The following is a 22,421-nucleotide window of genomic DNA, read 5'->3' as shown; positions in this document are numbered from 1 at the left end:
TTAAATATAATATTTTTATACTTGTAATAATATTATATAGTAAAATGCTATATAATATTATTTTGTCCGCCTCCGTCGTGTAATGGTCAGCATGCTCGCCTACCGTTCTGGAGGTCCCGGGTTCGATTCCCAGGGGGTTCAATAAATATAAGTGATTTTTTCACTCTAATATTTATTCAATATTACACTGGACTGGTACCTGAAGTGGAGGGCTGATCACCTTTCCTTCATGTGTAATCGATCGAGATAACACTGCGTTTATATGAAGCAGTGCCCTATGCACCATTGGGGTGCGGTAAGGGATTTATTATTATTAAAATGCTATAAAATTAAATGGACACTTATTAAAGTGACACTTATAAGCGTTCTACTTGCTTACTTTTGGTAGAGTACGAGAGACGCTAAAAAACATTGTATAGATCGGAATTGGGTTTGTGGTTACTTGTGTTAGTATACGACCCTACATAGCATACTACATATTAGGGTTGGGGTTGATGAAAAAAGTTATTTACACTACATAGTTAAGTGTCCGCCTCCAAAGTTTAGTGGTTAGCGTGCTAGGCTACCGTGCTGGAGGTTTAGGGTTTGATTCCCAAAAGGGTTAAAATAAATGTAAGGGATTTTTCAATCTGAGAAAGGCTGATCACCTTACCTTCATGTGTTAATCATCAAGATAACACTGCTTCTATACAATACAGTGGGTGTGGATAAGAATTAGAAGAAGAAGAACAAATCAATAGTGAGAAGTCGGAATATGATTTGTGTCAAGTTCCTTATGGAATCTCGGGCTACCCACCTGTCGTCGGGGTCCTCGCCGCTGTGATGGGAGTTGCTGGAGGCCTGCGAGAGGGAGGCGCGGCGGGGGGCGGGCGGGGGGGCGCCCCCGGCCAGCATGGCGCGCTGGTTGGCCGGCTTCACCGTGATGATCAGGTTGGAGCTGTTGGCCACCATCATGTCCGTCACCTGCGCACAAACACACACCCACATTATAGACATTACAGATACACAATTCGGATCTAGCTGACTAATTGAACTAAATACTAATCCCTATCACTGCCTACACCGGGTTACTTCTAGAAAATTTGGTGATGGACTTACAATCTTGTAATTATTTAGATTGGCAGTGACAGGTATGTTGAAAGCTCTTAAATGTAAATTCACAGTAAAATCGGGATATAATTTTATATTGTTTCACATTTTCAATAAATTTTGCAACTTAGTTAAAAAAAAATTGCTTAGCAAGAGCAGATCTGTCAGGAAGCCTAGATGCTTCTGTATCAGATCTGGGCATGCGGTGGGATAGCTTTCAATATTACAGATACACATCGCCTACTACGTTGTTCCGTAAAGTGCGTGCTGAAAAAGTCTTGTTTTGTTAAAATAACACGATTGCTCCAATTTTTGATTGCCTGTGCTCAGTTAAGTAGGCTCACATTTCGAATTAAACATAATATGTTAAATATGTTACCATAATATGGTAAATATGCACCTCTGAAATTTCTTAATTTGGTAGGTGTACCTTGAATAGAAAAAGTTTGCGGAACACTGCCCTACACGACCAACGAGCTTACTTGTTAGTCAAACATACTCTTGGTACATGCTCTGATCGGGTAAAGACAACTTGTCAGCATATTGTCGTACCAGAATACACAACTGGTACACTGTCTTTAGTGATGAAATGTAAAAGAAAAAGACTTGCTTTTTACCACTTGAGTTAATTGGAATAGAAAAAGTTTGCAGAACACTGTTTTAGCATAAGCGCATGACAGGTGGAGAGTTACCTGGTCCAGGGTCTTGCCGGCCACCTCGATCCCGTTGACCTCGAGCACCTCGTCCCCCACAGCCAGCAGCCCCGTGCCCTCGGCCAGCCCGCCGGGCACCAGCCGTGACACAAAAACGCCCGGCTGCCGCTCCACGCCCGCCGCCGACACGCGCACGCTCGTGCCGTCTCTGCAACACACAACCACACCGTGACTTCAACCGCTTAACCTTTTAACTGCCGGCAGGTACATGTATGGCGGTACTCAGCATACCGCAAATTTTACGACAAAAATAAAACCTAATAAACGTATCGTTATTGAAAGTGTAATAACGTTTATTTATAAAATTTACCAAATAAATGAAGAGGGCGCCAGTCGTGCAGTCATTTATCCATAATCATAAAATTAATTGTTAATTAACAAAATTTGTCATAGAAAATATGAAAACTTAATTATATGTCAAAAGAAATTGTTTATGTTAGTTAGTCACACACACACTATGATTTAAAAAAATTAAAAATCATCAGAATCGACACTACAATCACTGTCATCAGATTCGGCAGTGACGGCAACTCGGGGATTATTGGACAACCCTGAGCGCCATTAGTTGTTCCGACGACAAAGCTCTCTTTAATTTACGTTTAAAGTGGTAAAAACAAATTCTGTTTCGATTCTAAGTATGCAAAGATATTCTCGATAGATGTCCGTTCACAGAAAATATGCGTCTTAACAGTCCAATTTTGGTGAGAAAATTTGTAACCAACATGTGGCAACAAGACTGCTTGAACACCACTCGGGTAAGTCAACAAAAATCTTACCTAATATAAAATCCTAAGGGTTTATCAGATCCATGTTTAAGTAGTCTTACTCTCCGGCATGTTTCAGGTACAATGTCTACATCAATGATAGCGGAAACCTGAAAATACATTAAAAATGAGATAACTCTATTTCAAGAATGTAAGAATTTATTTTAAGAATGGTAAAACAAATTTATGAGGTAAATGTAGTTGGGAATAGGAGCTGAGGAGATCGAGAAATACTTGGTCAAGAGTCCAAATAATTGGAGGGTATGTATGAGCAGATACATGAATTTAGAAGAATGTATGCAAAGACAGAATGGTGTGGCATCCTGTTCTCTCTGCCTGCCCCTGCAGTGAAGCAGGGTGGTGGTGGTCAGGATATGTTAGATTAGGGTTTTGTTTTGTATAAAAAATGAAGATGAAGTAGTAAAATAAGGCAGTACCTGTCTAAAATCGTGTGGATTTGATATAGCTAAGGATTTTGTTTTTCCAGGAGTACCGCCGAGTATTGAAGAGATGATATTCCTCGGTCGCATAGTTCCGTATCCATTGAGTTCCTCCAAACTGTCTCCTAAAAAAATAAAACAAAATTAACACATTGTTTGCGAGAAACGCTTAACCTTTCCAGGACTCTGGATTTTAGTGAATGTTGGTGCGAATTTTCCTCAAAGGAGTATCGATGTTAATGAATGTCGAAGTCTGTCTGTCAGTTGGTATGATGTAACTTGTATAGAAATGACATCTGTTTTATTATTATTATTATTATTATTATAATTTTTTTTTGTATTGAAATTTTATTTTTACAAAATACATATTTCAATAATACAAATAGTTAATATACAAAACGTTTCAAATATAACTTTTCTACCTCTCTAATAAAGAAGATACTTGTGTTTAGAGAGGGAGTTCGTTTTACAATTAATTATTTTATTTTTATAAACAATGTAAATTAAAACAAAGTAAATTAGAAATAAACAATTAAAAATAAAAATAAATATTCCTTGGTATGGAGTCTAGGTAGGGGTGAGTCTTATATGTTTTTTTTAAATTTAGTTTTAAAGGTTTGATAATTTTTTATAGATTTTAAGTTTTCCGGAAGTTTAAAGTTTTTTTTACCTACGTACGTATAATGGTTTAACGCTGCTGTTATTTTTAAATTATTGTTATTATTTTTACATAATTTCTATCTTCATAATACGTTTTCATTATACAATTTCATTCTTGTAAAAAGAATCCAACCCTCAGAGAAAGTCGGACATCGATTATTGCGCTCCGAGAAAGGTTAAAAGCGTCTTTTACATACTGTTGGTAGAGAGCGGGAGACGCTATTAAGCCTTCTATTCGTTTACTTTTGGTAGAGCGCGAGAGACATCAAAAAACATAGTACATATCAGAATTGGGTTTGTGGTCATTTTGTGATTATTATACTGAGGGTCGGGTTGCAGACTGTCTGAGAAAAATAGGGTCAGGGTTGATGAAAAAACCGCCAAACAACAATATGTTAATAATACAACTGAAAATCATAAAAAAATATCTGAAAACTATGAGTGTTTGGGTGATATTTAAGTGTTTTTAAACAAAGAATAAAAAAGCTTTCTCAATCCAACAGGCTGTTGTGAACACATTTAAACTGTGTCATGAGATTAATGATATTACTATTATATCACATACTAATAAAAGAGTTTCTGATCAATAAAAAGCTTCTTTTCATCTCACCACCACTTTTCATCTCACCACCACATGTCTCTAGTAAAGTTCTAGTGATTCAAGAATAATGTTTCAAAATTGGTTTGTATATGTCCGCCTCTGTAGTGTAATGGTCAGCACGCTCGGCTACCGTTCTGGAGGTCCCGGGTTCGATTCCCAGGGGGGTCAAATAAATATAAGTGATTTTTTCACTGTAATATAAATTCAATATTACCCTGGACTGGTACCTGAAGCGGAGGGCTGATCACCTTTCCTTCGTGTGTAAACGATCAAGATAACACTGTGTTCATATGAAGCAGTGCCCTATGCACCATTGGGGTGCGGATAAGGGTTTTATTATTATTATTATTAATATATAGAGCTTCCAAGAATTTGAGTAGTGTGGTTGTCAATAATGAGTAGAATTGGTGAATGTTACACGTGTGTAAAGTGATCACTTAAACCAGCCTATGACGGTCGTCACCCCCGTAAATGCCCAGACTTCCATATTCTTCTTCATCTTTGATGAGATGTCAAAAAATAATATTACTAAGAGTTGCATAAATTTTGGTAATACGTTTTTTTAGTTGAAGTTGCATTTATAATTTACCTTGCTTATTATTTACAAGGTTTATAGATCAATCAGTAAAAAAAATCTTCTAGGTAAGAACATATTTCATTTTAATCTAGTGTGGGCCAATCAGGAGCTTTTCTGCTCATTTCTGGGAGGAAACCACGTGAAACTCCTCAGGAGAAGCCGGACTGTTGGCTGTCATGAACAGGCCTTCCATTCTACTAGAAGAGGATTCGGCATTTTGTGTCTTAGCTTGGTTCATGGTACCAATGTCCTTCACTATTTTTATCATATATGATACCATGAGTAGTGTGGTTGTCAATCACGGGTAGAATGGTAAATGTTTCACATATCGCTCACTCCTTTCAAGAACGTCATAAATCAAAAAACTTGATTTTTCAGGAGAACGTTTTTAAAGTTTAAAAATATAACACAATGTATTAAAAATAAATATCTAGCCACTTTTTGAACTTTTTACTGTGTAACAGATCTTTTTAGGTAAAACCTGAAGGTTTTTTCTCCATTTGAAAAATATTAAGTTATTTTCAAAAATAATTAAACAATACCTTTTTTTCAAAATGCAAAAACCACATTTTTTGCCCTGTAGCGGGTAAATATTAAGTTAAAAATATGCCGCTTTTTCTGGGATATAGTACATTTTCTGGGCATTCCGAAAACATACACAACTCAAAATTGTCAATTTTTGATTTATGACGTTCTTGAAAGGAGTGAGCGATATGTAAAGTGATAACTTAACCAGTCTATGACAGGTCGTAAGCCCTGTAAATACCCAGACTTCTATATTCTCCTTCATCGATGTTTAGATGTCATATTTTTTTATAAATAATGTAATTTAAGATCATTTTTATTTTTAAAATATTAAATTCATTTCAATAAAAAGTATATATTTTATGAACAGGGCTTACAATATTTCAGTTATACGAAAATCATATACCAGAAGGAACATTTATCATTTTTAATAATATTTGCGGGAAAGAAAAATAAGAATTTGTTCAGCCTATAAGCCAAGCATTCGTGAAATAAACCCAGATTTTAATCATAATAAAACATTGCTTGTCACAGCCATATGTGCTCCTTACCCACATAAAATATTACATTATTTTTAAGGTTTTGCAGAAAAAAAACTTCGTCTTCTGAATTATGGGCTACTGAAATAATTTATGCAAATAAGAATTTAAATGTTTGTTTGTTCAAAATCCGAAATCTCCCAAAGTTATTCGCCGATTGCTTTGTAATTTAAAAACAATATTGCAATCCAATAGCGCGTGTTTTTATCTTCTAAAAATAATATATAATTATTCTGAAATATGGCAATTGAAATACACACTCAATAAAATGTCAAAACTTGAAGCAATGGGATAATTCTATTTTCTTTCTTTTCCATTTGAACAGACAGAGCCATAGCAACGTGTGGCCGGGTACAGATAGTTATAAATATTAAAAGCTAATTGAGATAAAAATAATAATTATAACCTTTAGGATTTTTTTGGAAAAAAAAATTAACCTGCTAAGTCTGTTTAAAAAATTATATGAAAGAAAATTGTTGATGACATACAATAAAATACGATATGGCCGAATGATGCGATCTATTTCAGAAGTACCCACTTCTATCATCCATTTATAATATAGGATACAAATTTAAGTAACACTGAACCCTCGTCCGCCTCCGTTATGTAATTGTCAGCACGCTCGGCTACCGTACTGGTGGTCCCGGGTTCGATTCCCAGGGGGGGGGGTTCAAATAAATATACGTGATTTTTTCACTCTTATATTTATTCAATATTACCTTGTACTGGTACCGGAAGCGGAGGGCTGATCACCTTTCCTTAATGTGTTAACGATCAAGATAACACTGCGTTTATATGATGCAGTGCCCTATGCACCATTGGGGTGCGGATAAGGGTTAGAATGAAATGAAATGAACCCTCGTATTCATTTCTGTGAACGTACTCTCCCATATTTCCGCTATCGCCGAACGGCCAACTAACTGCAGATCAGTTCCCATTACGAACAAATAATTGTACAGTTTCCAGTCTCCATTGTTCAGAGCTGGAAATGTCGCCCAGACAAAACAAAATACCCGAAGCAAAACAACAAATCATTTTCCACGCATTTGTTCCTCACACAAAGGGCACACTCGATACAATTCCCATATTACTATTATCGCTGTTTGTTCGCGAGCGGTAAAAATCCGAGCGCGGTCATTGGTGTTCGGTTTACCCCGATTTACGTACTCCCGAGAAACGATCGCAGTGCGAGCGTTTTACGAGCGTCGAGGTCTGTGACGGGTGGAGTAGCGTGTACGGAGCGGAAACGAAAAGGATAAACTGAAAAATAGTCCTGAATTTTACTGCCGACAGGATTGAAAGTCAGCAGGGCGTGATTGAATTTAATAGCCCCAAGCTTTCATGTATGGTCGGTCGTATAAAGAGTTTCTACATATCGCTCACTCCTTTCAACAACGTCATATATAAAAAATCTTCCATTTTCAGTTGTGCGTGTTTTCGAAATGCACAGAAAATGTACTATATCCCAGCAAAAGCGGCATTTTTGTAACTTAATATTTACCCGCTACAGGGCAGAAAGTGTTGTTTTGGAATTTTGAAGAAAAGGTATTGTTTATTTTATTTTTTTTAATGTTCAAAATATTTTTCGAATGGATAAAATACCTTCAGGTTTTACCTAAAAAAGTCTGTTGTACAGTAAAAAGTTCAATAAGTGGCTTGATATTTATTTTTAATACATTTTATTATATTCTTAAACTTTAAAAACGATCTCCTGAAAAATCTATTTTTTGATATATGACGTTGTTGAAAGGAGTGAGCGATATGTATTTTACAATTTTTTTTTAAATTTCGTTTAAATACAAATTACAAGTATCACTCAATTTTGGGTACTTTGCCAATAAAAAAAATACAAATTAATTTTGCTCATCAATTTGTTTTACTATTCTTTCCTCAGTCATTCGATTCACACGCCCACACAGTTTCAACACACTTTTCTTAATTTTATCGATATCGCATATCTTAAATTTGTTAAACTTTTCATAATTCACTCAATATGCTAAGTTTTCTCGATCCTCCTATTCTTCTGTCCACAATGTGCCATTCGTTTTAAAATGCTATAACTAGACGAGACAATTGTCACAAAATTGATTTTTATGTATTTTTTAAAACAATAAAATACAATTTAGAAGACTCAAAAAATCAGTGTTTGATTTAACATTTAATACATCAATTCCATATTCTTCTTCGTCTATGTTGGGATGTCAAAAACAATGTAAAAGTTAACTGAATCGTATGTTCGGGGTTTATCTACCGACTGCTTCACAAATTCCTATATTATGGTTACACTCTGTGAAATGCCGACTAATTAACTTTTACGCTAAAGAGGTATTAGTTAAAACAGGGTTCGCACATTCGAGCCAGCTCTTAGATAATTAGACCTTAATTTTCGTATTAGAGAGAAGGCATACATGTCATTATAGCTAGGTAAGTCAGCCAATTCCCACGGCTGGATTGCATTAAATTAAACTAAATATAAGCCTATTGACTGTGATTTTTGAACCGTGAACAGAGATGAGCACACATCCCACACATATTAATTACGGAGAATCGCCGATAAATGGTTGATTTTCATCTCCTGTCCCCGTGAAACTCTCTTCTTCGTCTTATTTCTCAGTACGGAGGGTTGTGACCCTTGTGGCAGCAATGACTCTTCTCCAGTTATCCCTTGACTGCGCTGCACGTAGCGCTCCAACCACCGAGGTGCCCGCTGCTGCCTTGACTTGATCGGTCCATCGTGTGGGGATCTTCCTCTCTCTCTCTTCCCTTCCAGGCTACCGATCACAGCCAGTCGTTCCAGGCTATCTATCCTCATTGCCAAACGCAACGTGTCCAAAGAACTGAAGAATCCGTCGGGTACAGACATTGGCCAGAGTCGAGCCGTCCAAGTGTAATTCCTGACAAATGGACTCGTTGGTGCGTCTATGGAATTCGGAGCATGCGCCTCCAACACTACATTTCATATGGTGTTGGAGGCTTATTAGGTTTATTTTAAACATGTTTAAAATTAATCAAAATACTTTTTTTTAATATGAACGATATAAATAAACAATACAAAATTCTATTTATTGTATTCGGACACTCGTCGTGAAGTGATGTTGCTATTTGATATCGACGCGCTTGCTTTCGGTAATCCTGCTTTGAAAAAGGAATCAAGTTTTGTCCGCACTTTTGATGTTTTGAGACATAATTTGTGATTATCATGGTCGGTAAAAAATGTTTACATGCGGCGACACTTGAATTTAAGCCTGTATAATATTAACAGGACATTTTTAGTTTTTTTTTCATTTGCTTTTTGTCTAATACAAGTCAAAGAATCGTGTTTTGTTCGTTAAATAAAGTTCCATTATATCGAGGTTTTGCTGTACAATCTTTCCACCTTTTTTCCTAATTTATTGAAAATTTACAAATTCCTCAGTAATACTTAAATTAAAAATGGATAGATACTACCACAAAGTGACTACCGAATCAATTGATGAAAACATTTTTAACGTTTTAGATCTCCAGTAAACGAAAAATCCAGAAAATGTTTCTCGACGGACCTAAGAATATTTGCTTTCAACATCCTCGAATATCCTATTTCCCCATCTCGTTACATGTTCCAGTCAGAAACTAGCGTCCTTATCAGCCATTATGCACGCTTGTTCGATCGTTACGCTGTCCATTGAAGCACTTTATTTGCTGAAAACTACGCTTGCCTTAGCAACTCCATACTACGGGCATTCCGAACAGAGTGACCCTTGGGTATTTGCAGAGACCATATCCGCTCGACGGCTCGACGTAATCTCTAGACCGTGAATTCTGAGCTCCTAGAAAATCCTTCGAGAATTGCCCACCGGCCCGGGACTTATAATAAATATGATAGAGGTAAAGCTACTGTAGAAATTCTCGTATTATTTTTCTCCTCGGTCCGAATAGGATTATCAATAACGATGGGGTGAATAGAATGAACATTATCACGTAATTCGATTAATATTCGAACGCTAAAAGTTAACGGAATAAACAAATTCGGATGATTTATTCAGAAATCGGTCCTAAAGTTAGTATTAGTTGAATACTGAAATTAACGTTGAGAAGTAAAAATTTTAAAAATAAGAAAAAGGTAAAATAGCATTGTACTTGAATCACTAGAATTTTCACTAGAAACATGAATTGGTGAGATGAAAAAGTTTTTTTATTTAGCAGAAACTCTTTTGCTTGTATGTGAGGTCCGAATCCTGGATTATAATCACACACATGAGAAACGCCAGAAAATATCATTTTTATTATTATTATTTTAGCTTATATTTTGACCAGATAATTTATTTATAACATTTTGATTGTGTCCAAATACTTGTTCACATATCCGGATTATATCCAATTATAGGAGTATTTTTCATATTATTATTATGCTAATATGAAAAATACTCCTATAATTGGAGATAATCCAGATATGTGAAGTATTTGGACACACTCAAAATGTTGTGAATAATATCATGACTGTAAAAAAATCCATTTCAATTAATACAATAAAATAACAACTGTGGTTATCTACCGACCACACCCTCTTCAAGTTAGATTTCAACCACTGGCTATTGACAATGTTAAAAGCTCTTTAAATAGTCCCAAATCGGATTAATCTTTCTAGTAACGAAGATTAAAAAAATGTTACGAAACTGTACGGCTGTCCAAATTCAAAACACAGTAAGGGACATTTTTTTGTAGTAGGTTTTTTTTGCATTTATGGACTAAGTAGACTCTACTTAGTCCAAAAATGCAAAAAAAAACCTACTACAAAAAAAATGTCCCTTACTGTGTTTTAAATTTGGACAGCCGTGTAAGCCTCCCGTGTGAGTTCGGCTGTCCAAACTCAAAAGGTGACATTTTTTTGTAGTACGTTATTTTAGCATTTTTGGACTAGTTTTGAAGTAGATTCTACTTGGTCCAAAAATCCAAAAAAAAAGACTATAAAAAAATGTCCCTGACTGTGTTTTAAGTTTGGACAGCCGAGTTGTAGTGGGGTTTATTACACGACAGTAACTCTTAGCTTCCACAGGAATGTGTCTTTATTAGTATGCCAACCCCGTGATAAATGATAAGCAACCCATACAAAGTAGGGGGTTTCAAGATTAAAATCTAGGCAGGTACACCACCGCTAGATCTTTGAAACGGACGATCTTTTCAAATTTCTACTTTATAATTTGTGACTCGAGCAAAATGAACTCCAAATCGAATGGATATTGCTAAGAGAATCGCTAATTGTTTTTAAGGTTAATTGCTAATTATATTTACCTAACTGTCGTTTAGGATAATTTACCGGTAAAGGCTAGGAGTGACTTATATTTATCTTATTATTATATTTATTCTACTAAGGACTGAGGGTGGTAACTACCGGATAACTCTTGCATACTTGGAATATATCGCTCACTCCTTTCAAGAACGTCAAAAATAAAAATAAAACATGATTTTTCAGGAGAACGTTAAATATTTTATTTTATTTTATATTTTATTTTAATGTATTTTTCTTCTTCTTCTTTCTGTGCCACTTCTAACGAAGATCGGCGATCATCATGGCTATCTTCACTTTAGATGCTGCAGCTCGGAACAGAGATTTGGTGCAATGTATTTTTAATGTTTACGATTTAAATTTTTTATAGTTTGTAATGTATATATTAATTGAAATTGAAATTGAAAATTGGAAGAAAAAACTATATTTCCCTTTTATTCAACCGTCATCCTCGACCGTTCCCTTAAGCACCGTTGGGTATAAATAAATCCACAGCCGTTATGAGATAATGTGCCTCACTCGGCTCTAGCGTCCCGTGAGTAATCCGATACTGGGCGCTGGGCACAGCCGTAACACCGGCTACCTACATAATATTATAATATACGGGCTCGGATTAGGCCGCGCTACACGCTTCAACTAACGCAAGACTGCGTACTTTGTAGGGCTACTGGAATGTCGAAACTAGACGAAGGGTTTACTCTCAAATATACAATTCAGTATCTAGAGGAAGACCAAAAAATTCATGGATGCTGCAAAGAGAGAATATGGTTCGAAGACATGGCCTAGGTGACGTTGTCCACGATAGAAGGACCTACAACCTGAGGACGAGGAGAGCTGACCCCAGCAGTCTACAAAGACGATAAGTTGGGATGGAGTCAGCAAGAACATACGATATTTATTTTTAATACAATGTATTTAAAATAAACATCAAGCCACTTATTGAACTTTTGACCGTGCAACAGATCTTTTTAGGTAAATCCTGAATGTTTTTTTTTGCAGTTTAAAAATATTTTCTTCAAAATGCAAAAACAACACTTTCTGCCCTGTAGCAAGTAAATATTAAGTTTAAAATATGCCGCTATGCTGGGATATAGTACATTTTCTGGGCATTCCAAAAACACACACAACTGAAAATTGTCGATTTTTGATATATGACGTTGTTGAAAGGAGCGAGCGAAATGTACAAAACACAAGTTGGTAAAAATAACTACATTTTTTTTATCCTTTTTGTATAACTATAGAATAATTTATTTATTTATTTGCATCGTACCATTATTAATGATTGTGCCATCCTTCTATTTAAGTAAATTGATATGATCATATTGTAAAAAAAATCTCCTTACCTTTCAATAACTCTTTTGCTTTCAAAACCATATATTTTATTCGAAGCAAAACTTATTTTTTCAATAAAAAAACAGCACCGTTTTTGTATTGATTTTTTTTTACCTGGCTTTAAAAAAATAAGTTGCAATTTACCGTATACTGGGCCTTAAATGATTTTTCTCGATTAAAGTTCAATATACATAAACATATGCGCAATACATAGCATAGAATGATGATAATACTTAGGCATTTTCTTTGTCCTTTGCTACGGTCTACAATCAATAAGCACAATGGGTAATGAAGTAATGGAGTAATGACTATGCACCGGCAGGTCTCCATATACAGAACCATCAGACTGCGTGACTCGAACGCCAGACGAAGCGCTCACTTAAGGCTGATATTTCGATCGTTCAAATTCAAAACGCGACCGGCTGCACTAGTGGCTTTTTTTAAAGAATATATCGTGGGTATGCTGGCAGAAAACGTTAACTCTAACATCCCATTTGAATAATCCCTGTTATTTAAAGCTTTTGGCTTGAATAAAATACCCGCTATTAAAACCTTAAGTTGAATTTACTTTTAAAACCACACACAAACACATTTGCCAGTTTATAGAACGTTGAAAACTGTATAATATGCATCATCAAATCAAAATTGCATATTTTCGAGTTAACGTTTTTTGCCAATATTAATTGGAATTCGGCTTTTTCTAAGAATATATAGTTACATTTTTTTTAACTCCTGGCATTTTAATAACTCGTTTTCAAAACTGTATAATTATTTTGAAGACAAAAACTTATTTTTTCAATACAAAAACGATGTTTTAAGCGAAAAATAATTACGTCAAATGTTACCTGGGGTTAAAGAAAATTAATAATAATAAAGCCCTTATCCGCACCACAATGGTGCATAGGGAACTGTGTCATATTAACGCAGTGTTATCTTGATCGTTTACACATGAAGGAAAGGTGATCAGCCCTCCGCTTCAGGTACCAGTCCATGGTAATATTGAATAAATATTACAGTGAAAAAATCACTAATATTTATTTTACCCCCCTTGGGAATCGCACCCAGGACCTCCAGAACGGTAGCCGAGCGTGCTGACCATTACACTACGGAGGCGGACGAAAGAAAATTAAGTAGCGTTTTATCGTATTTTGGGCCTTAAGCAGGGTCAGGGCAATATTAAACTAAATATTATCGACATTTAAAAGTGACAAATGCGCGAGCGAAATTTAGAGAACGACATGCTAGAATTATTTTTATTCAAAAGTAGCGGATAAAATACGTTAATTATATTCATTAATTTATCCGCAGTGTAAAATGTCACGAATCCAATGAAATACACGAAATATACGAGAAAAACAATATCAACGCTATCATATTTGTCATTTGGAAATATTTTCATATTTTCAAATGAGACCCTTGAATCGATGTAGAGTAACCATAGTGTAACTGGCCACTGCTAGTAACTGAACTTTAGTCAGTTTTAAAATGAGTTTTTTTTTATTCAATCGGACACTGTTTTTTTTACCCGACAGCCAAACACCAGATCAAAAGCCATGGAAATCTCAGACCTCAAACTTCCGAAGGAAATTTTTTATTTGTATACCTTTTAGATACTTTTGTAAATTTTTATTTTCTACCTAACCTTTATGTATTTACGCGTGTGTTTATGTATGTTTTTCATACTTATGTATATATGTACACATGTGTATCCGCGTCATATATAGCGCCCTCTTAATTCTTGTAACCAGAATTTGTTTATTTCTTTAATGTTTTCCGCAGATACTTGTGGCACATTTTTTAAACTTTATAAAATTAAATAACTTAGTTTTAACCACTTTTTTATTAATATGATTTAACCTACCGGTTTCGACAAGAACCTTGTCATCATCAGGGTTTATTTTAATTCAAAAACATTAAAAATTTTAAAATACTCCCACCAAAAACTTCCACACACTCACTTAAAATCCTAAATGTTACTTTTATAAAAAAAAACTTGTAATGTTTATAAAACATTTCATGTTTTTAATGTTTTTGAATTAAAATAAACCCTGATGATGACAACGTTCTTGTCAAAACCGGTAGGTTAAATTGTATTAATAAAAAAGTGGTTGAAACTAAGTTATTTAATTTTATAAAGAATTAGTTTATATTATCTACTATTTATATAGCGCTTTTTGAGCTCTTCTGTATCCTTTATGTTCAAGCACTATCTACCCTCTGATTGCAAATAGCTATATAAGGTATCTAACGTTTTGACCAATATCAATAGTATGTTTTTGGTTGGTTGAAAGATATTGCGTCCTAGCAATAAGCCCGCCAATGTACTTTTTTTCTGTACATAAAGTTGAAATTAAATTAAAATAAAGAATGTGAATAACGGGGCCAATTACTATACAGCATACCCTACCTAAGTTACAAACAACATAAATCTGTTTTATTCCGCACAAAACAGGATTGACCGTTACCAACAAGTAACACGAGTGTCCCTTTGTGAAATTTTCACAGTAAAAGGTCTGTTAGACACGGAATTACAATATATTACGCAACAATAATTTATTACGAATTTATAATGTGGTATACAAAGATTTTCTGCAAGGAATTTCACGGAAGAAAGTACTGTATAGGGAGTCGCCATTCATCCTTGCGAGCATTATTAACCTTTGAACGTCTAGACCAGTGGTTCTCAAAGTGGTCCTTATGGACCCCCAGGGGTTCCCGGGATCATTCAGGGAGTCTGTGGAAAATTACCACACTAAGGGCGTTTGTTCACTACACGGAATTACACGGAATGTTACCGTCCGGCACGTCAGTTAGCGTTTTAAAACGACGATTAGCTCGGATTGGCTTGTGCTTTTTTTTGTCCGTCTTTCTTCGGATGGGTGCGTGATCACGGTGCGCGTAAATTCGATCGCGCTAAACTCAACCGTTTTATCATGCTAACCGGACTACCGGACAGTCAAATTCCGTGTAGTGCACAATCGCTCTAAGGACGGGTGTTTTTTTTTACGCCTGCGGACCGCTGGCGACGGGATTCAATATTTGTGTACATATAGGTAAGACCTTAACAAAGAGATTGGTACGTAATACTAATATGAAAACATGAAACAATTCCTTATTTTCTGACTTTGAAATGAGGCCGGCGCATGAGGTAAAAATACCCTTCCCGTCCTTAAGCACCAATCGACCGAACGGGTAGAAATACCTTTCCCGTCCTTAATGTGTTAACATTTACTGGGGGTCTCTGAACAACAGGGGTCAGGGGTCCGCGCAAGGTGTAATATATATATTTTTTTAAATGTGTAACATTTTTACTAATACAGAAGTTATAATAAATAACAATGAATAAATTGTAAGCTAATTTTAAAACAAATTTCGTCAACGGTAATAATCACCTCTTCCTCTCTTTTCGTGTCATTTTAAATCTGGAATAAGACACCGAACGGGCAGACAATACTTCAACAAAATGTTTTATTTATATTTTACTTTAACGTCACCGTTTACCATTTGTCCGCCTCAAAGTGATTTTTTTCACTCCAATAATATAACCCTGAACTGGTACCTAAAGCAGAGGGCTGATCACCTTTTCTTCGTGTGTTTCCTTCATGTGTAAATAAAATAACCATTCAAGACATCAAAGCAGATTTTGAAATTTTTCTATTTTGCATTTAATGTAGTTTTTTTAACCTAGGATATGTGGGTAAGTTTTGACTATGAAAAGGGGTCCATGGCATAAAAAAATTTGGGGACCGCTGGTCCAGAAGGACAGCTATTGTGGATGTTGCACAATAAACGATACTGCCTGACAAAGGGAAGATTTAGACACACGCGAACGAATGCGTGATGGATTATGACATAAACGGTCAGGCTAGCATAGTAAATTCACATTTGAATGTAAACGATGATGGTCGATCGAATGTATGTAAAAATAGATATCAAACCAACAGAATTTTTGTGTAATATCGACCACACATTTCGTATAATAATAACGTTGCTAGGTGACGGGATTTATAATTGAAAATAATATTATAGAGAGAATGATAAGACTGGGATAAGGCATTATCAATAAAATTAAGAAAGCTGGTGTAGATATTTCGTTTACAACATTTTGAGTGTGTCCAAATACTTGTTCACAAAATCTGGATTATCTCCAATTACAGTAGTTATTTTCATATTATTTTTTAACATCTCATCAAAGATGAAGAAGAATATGGAAGTCTGGGCATTTACGGGGCTGACGACCGTCATCGGCTGGTTTAAGTGATAAAAAATTTAAAAAAAAAATGAAAATAACTCCTGTAATTGGAGATAATCCAGATTTTGTGAACAAGTATTTGGACACACTCAAAATGTTGTAAATAAATTATCTGGTCAAATTATAAGCTTAAATAAGAATGAAAATGGTATTTTCTGGCGTTTCTCATGTGTGTGATTATAATCCAAGATTCGGACCTCACATACTAATATAAGAGTTTCTGCTTAATAAAAAGCTTCTTTACATCTCACCAATAGATGTATCTAGTGAAGTTCTAGTGATCAAGGTTTCTAAATTGGTTCATATATATAGAACTTTGAGTAGTGTGGTTGTCAATAATGGGTAGAATTGGTGAATGTTACACGTGTATAAAGTGATCACTTAAACCAGCCTATGACGGTCGTCAGCCCCGTAAATGCCCAGACTTCCATATTCTTCTTCATCTTTGATGAGATGTTAAAAAATAATATAGATATTTCGTAATGAACATCGACCGGCAAAATTGATTTATCATAGCTCTTGCTTACTAATACAGTAATACACAATATTGCTATCAAAAATGGAGTTGGAACTCCGTGATGTGGGTACCTACTGCCTACCTACATATATATTGTCATTCGTCTTTCCGAAAAGGAATCCGAGTCCCAAAATGGCAAGGAACACCATTGTGCCCGCGCTGCATCGCCTAGTACTACGGATCGATTTGCATATCCGCCTAATGTAACGTTATCGTCATAATTACAAAACGAGCTATGCACACGTACGTAACGATGTTACTATATGTGTGTGCACATACCACGCTGTTGTTTTTCCTTTTCAAACGAGTTTTTGTCGGGGGGCGTGATAAGGATTCTGCAATTCGACCCGCGTTAAAATTGATAAAATGACATTAGAATCATACAAACACGCTTTCGAGTTCATACTAACTACAAATATGTTCCTGCACTACCAGTTCTTATGCACCCAAAAACTTGGAAACCGGAATACTGATTTTATTGGAAAAATACATAGAACTCCATTTTAATTTATGTATTCAATGTCAAATCAAACACTCATTTTTTGAGTCAAAGTTGTATTTTTTTGTTAAATAAACACATACTATTTTCGTGATCTCAGGCGGCACATTATTAAGGCTATGTATTTTTCCTATAAAATCAGTAAAATCAGGAAAACTTTGGGTATGTATATCTATAACTGTATTAACAAATATTTAATTTTTGTATTAACTCTTAAATCAAACACCGATTTTTTGAGTCTACTAAGTTGTATTTCAATGTTAAAAAAACATAAAAACCTATTTTGTGACAGTTGTTTCGCCTAGTTATGGCATTTCAAACGAATGTTTGACATTTGACATTCGTTTGAAATTGCCATAACTAGGCGAAACAATTGTCAAAAAATGATTTTTAGGTGTTTTTTAACAATAAAATACAACTTAGTAGATTAAAAAAATCTGTGTTTGATTTAAAAATAAATACATACATAAAAAAATAACTATGTATTGTAGATAGCTTAAAACATATTTACTAGGTAAACTGGAAATCTGAACGAGACGTAGCGAATTTTCGAAACCTTAAATTTTTTGCTCACAAAACGACACCCAATTAAATAAATATATTCGAGTGAAACTCGCATATTAGGATAATCCTACGGCCTTTTTACGAAAGCAAGCTTTCCATTAAATCTCAAAACGCCGCTCGTTCAAATCTGCTTTTACATCAAGTGGAGTTTCATGTCGCTCGAAAATTGCCTTCCGGCCGAGGTGACCCCATTAGGAAAACGTCTGGCTCATCAAATATTTAGGGGTCATTTACGGCGGGGCGGGATTCAACAACCCTCGGAGAGTAACAGTTCAGCATCCTAAGGGTTTCTCTCTCTTTAAAATTGTGACCGCGATTTAGCGGCTTTGAAGCTTGAACGGCGGACGGGGTGAGAAGTGGTCTCGTAGTTGTGACGAGTGGCTCTCGTGAATACCGAGGAAAATGGCACGGAAAAATGTACAAAACACAAGTTTAAAAAATGTACAAAACATTTTTGCGGCCGTAACAGTAGAATATTATATTTCGTTTTTCATTTTTGATTCGGCAGTCACTTTGTGGAAAAATCTATATATTAAAAGTACATATTAGAAAATACCACTATTTCTTAAAATCTTTCAACGTCCCTAGGGCCCAACTCTAAAATTTAGAATTAGCTTCACATACGGTGCTTGAAAATGATGCGGAATGCATCAAAACACGTGTCACAATATGGCTGTCTAAGCATAAAACACAGTAAGGGACATTTTTTTGTGTTTTGTTTTTTTTTTGCATTTTTGGACTAAGTAGAGTCTACTTAGTCCAAAAATGAAACAACAAAAAAAACGTACTACAAAAAATGAAACAACAAAAAAAACGTACTACAAAAAAATGTCCTTTACTGTGTTTTGAGTTTGGACAGCCGAATAGATTTTAAGAAATAGTATTTACTTAGTAAAACTTAAATAAACTTTGCATCGCTTCAGTATTAGATTACTAAAATATCCTATGAGTGACGTTGTAACGAAACATTCGTAAAAAATACGACATTTAAATAAAACGGGAATAAATAAGATAATTGAAACATTTTTTTAGAAGTAATAGTAATAATTTGAAGATCACGTAATAATGAAAAAAAATAAGGGTACACTAAGAAAGTACTGTGAAGCAGGGGGCACGAGAACGACGCGAATATTGTTTTTTTTCTTCCATAAATCGTCATTTTGCTGTCGTAATTTTTACGATAGTTTAGTATTCTTGGGTTAAGGATTCCTAATAGGTATTACGGGAATTATTACTTGTACCATTACAAAATATCACATTTGTAATTTAATATAAATACCTGGAAAAGGGAAGGGAGGGAGGAAAAGGGAAAAAGGGAAAGGTCAAAAGCTCAAATTCAAGACAAATTATGTGAAAATAGGGACATACCAATTTAAAAATAAATTGAAAGAAAATTAAGTGGCGATTTATCGTATATTGGGCCTTAAGAACAACGATATTAGCGAGTGTTTTTGCCTAGAATTTTCACTCATGAATTACATGAAATTATAGTAACTTTAAACAAAAAGAGTAAATCCACTCACGAGTAGGCATAGGCTATGAACCTTATAAAGTTGAAGCCTGAGTAGGGACATGATGAGCGGTGTTGCATAAGCCGTAGCTAGATTTCAGCGTCACTTGGACGTTGTGTAATTCAGATAAAAAAAACAACGATATTAGATGTGCGTTATCTACGATTTCCCGGTCAGTCCCGGACACGAACCGCTACTCATATTACACGTAATAATACATATTAACGTCTATTGCAGATGGATACGTGTAATGTAATGTACATAACATGTAAATGTAATAGTTTCCTACTAACTTGTGCATAAAAATGCATATTCATGACTGGAGGTATCGATAATAAACGGCGCACCCATACAAACTACAATATCACTTACAAAACACAGTATTTCTAGGCCTTCCCGATCTATTATAACAAAGTCGACGTTTCAATGAAAGAAACTAAGTACCGACTTCATGTTTAGAAACAGCAGAATCATTTTAACTGTTGTTTTTTTTAAAAAATATTTTTTAATTCTTTTACGAGTGCTTTTGGCTCCAACGAACAAAATACATTGTAACTAACTAACCATCATGCCGCTTCCCCGCAGGGGTAGGCAGAGAGAATAGAACGCCACACCACTCTGTCTCTGCGAACATACTTCGCCTCTTTCACGTTCATGCATCTCCTCATACATACCCGCCGATTATTACGACTCCTAACTCAAAATACATTGTAACTAACTAACCATCACGCCGCTTCCCCGCAGGGGTAGGCAGAAAGAATAGAAAGCCACACCACTCTGTCTCTGCAAACATTCTTCGCCCCTTTACGTTCATGCATCTCCTCATACATACCCGCCGATTATTACGACTCCTAACCTGACCACTTTCAAGTATTTGGCAAACCTGATCGTGCCAAGTTTTTTTCGGTCTTCCTCTGCTCCTTTTTCCAATTACATTCGCCTCATAAATTTGTTTTACCGTTCTTTCCTCACTCATTCGTTCTACATGTCCAAACCATCTCAAAACACCTTTCTTAATTTTATCGATAATGCTTGTCTCAGCTTTGCATTCCTTCCTTATTTCACTACTCGAACATCTATCATACATCGTTTTGTCGCACATTCTTCTGAGAGATCGCATTTCGACTGCATTTAGTCTACTTTCATGCTTCTTTTGCCAACTCCATGTTCCATACATTAGAGTTGGAACCAGGACTCCGTTGTGTACTGCCAGTTTAGCTTCCGCTGATAGGTTTTTATTTGCTATAAACACTGTATTTTTATTTAAATTACACAATATGTACGTACCCAAAAATCATATGTAAAGTCTATTATAATACATTAACTTATAACTGAACAAACTCATTAACCAAATAATGCTCTTCTCTTATACTTTCATGAATTCGTTTTAAATGGTAATTTAAATCATAAATATTAATACAAAGTCGTACACACAAAAGCTTTAGTGAGATAAAATTACGATTCCCCAGTCTCTAGTTAACAGGCCAGGGAACGGCGTTCGGCGGAAAATTATAATATTATCATACCCTCAAGGCGATGAGTGGGGTCTAAACGAACCGGGACGAATTATAAATCAACAGACTTTGGGTAACTGTCGGGAGATTCACTCACATAATATGTTTTATAACTAAAAAGGATAATAGGAAATAAGAGGAAAATCCAAATTATGGCAAATCCAAGATTATGGTTTTTGAAAGAGAAGAATGCAGATCTGAATGTGAAATATTGGTAAACGGAGAGATTTTGGAACAGGTAGATGATTTCGTGTATTTGTGTAGTATGTTTTCTAGGGATGGAAAGATTGATAAGGACATAGACAGGAGAGTGAATGCTGGGAACAAAGTGAATGGTGCAATGAAATCAGTTATAGCAAATAAAAACCTAACTAAAAATATCATCAATTGATTCGGCAGTCACTTTGTGGTAATATCCATAATTTTTTAATTTACAGTGTTTGAAAATGATGCGGAATACATCGAAACACATATCACGATAGATTTTAAGAAATAGTGGTATTTACTAAGTAAAATTTAAATTATAAATGGATAGTTTTTTATTTACAATATTTTGAGTGTGTTCAAATACTTGTTCACAAAATCTGGATTATCTCCAATTACAGGAGTTATTTTCATATTATTTTTTGACATCTCATCAAAGATGAAGAAGAATATGGAAGTCTGGGCATTTACGGGGCTGACGACCGTCATAGGCTGGTTTGGATAGATTTTATTACAAACTGACTGCCAAATTAATTAATTAATTTTTAAATTTAAGCTTTACTTTGTAAACAGTGGTATTTATCAAGTAAAACTTAATTTAATAGTTTTTACTACTATTACTATACTTTACTAGTAGTTAAAAAATGCTACTGAAATTCGGTTTTTGATTCTGCTAAATGTATTTCAATGCCACACCGCATCAATCCAAGGTAACACCGAACGGGTGCGAACGAGGAAATAAAGAAAAATAGATACATCTGCTTTTGGGAAATTCTTCACAGGTAAATTTTGCCTACACATTGAGGGTTAATCCCATCTAAATCCAGCCAAGTGAATATCCAACTAATCATGAATCT

General features: G+C 35.1%; 1 protein-coding gene across 1 annotated transcript in view; it reads right to left on the bottom strand.

Moving 5' to 3' along the window:
- Positions 1-22,421, bottom strand: part of LOC148306658 (partitioning defective protein 6-like) — a 33,822-nt gene that overhangs the window by 5,346 nt on the left and 6,055 nt on the right. The window contains exons 3-6 of the mRNA XM_088264583.1: positions 3,004-3,131; positions 2,579-2,676; positions 1,782-1,950; positions 797-963 (exon numbers count right to left, since the gene is read on the bottom strand). Of these exons, the coding sequence (XP_088120709.1) occupies positions 797-963; positions 1,782-1,950; positions 2,579-2,676; positions 3,004-3,131 (562 nt within the window). The remainder of the gene's footprint in view (positions 1-796; positions 964-1,781; positions 1,951-2,578; positions 2,677-3,003; positions 3,132-22,421) is intronic.

The sequence above is a fragment of the Brachycentrus maculatus genome, unplaced genomic scaffold (genome assembly GCF_059751285.1).
Source record: "Brachycentrus maculatus isolate JH-2025_06_01 unplaced genomic scaffold, ASM5975128v1 h1tg000234l, whole genome shotgun sequence".
Lineage (NCBI taxonomy): Eukaryota > Metazoa > Arthropoda > Insecta > Trichoptera > Brachycentridae > Brachycentrus > Brachycentrus maculatus.
Note: the sequence above shows the minus strand (reverse complement) of the source record. Positions and strands in the feature narration are given on the sequence as shown.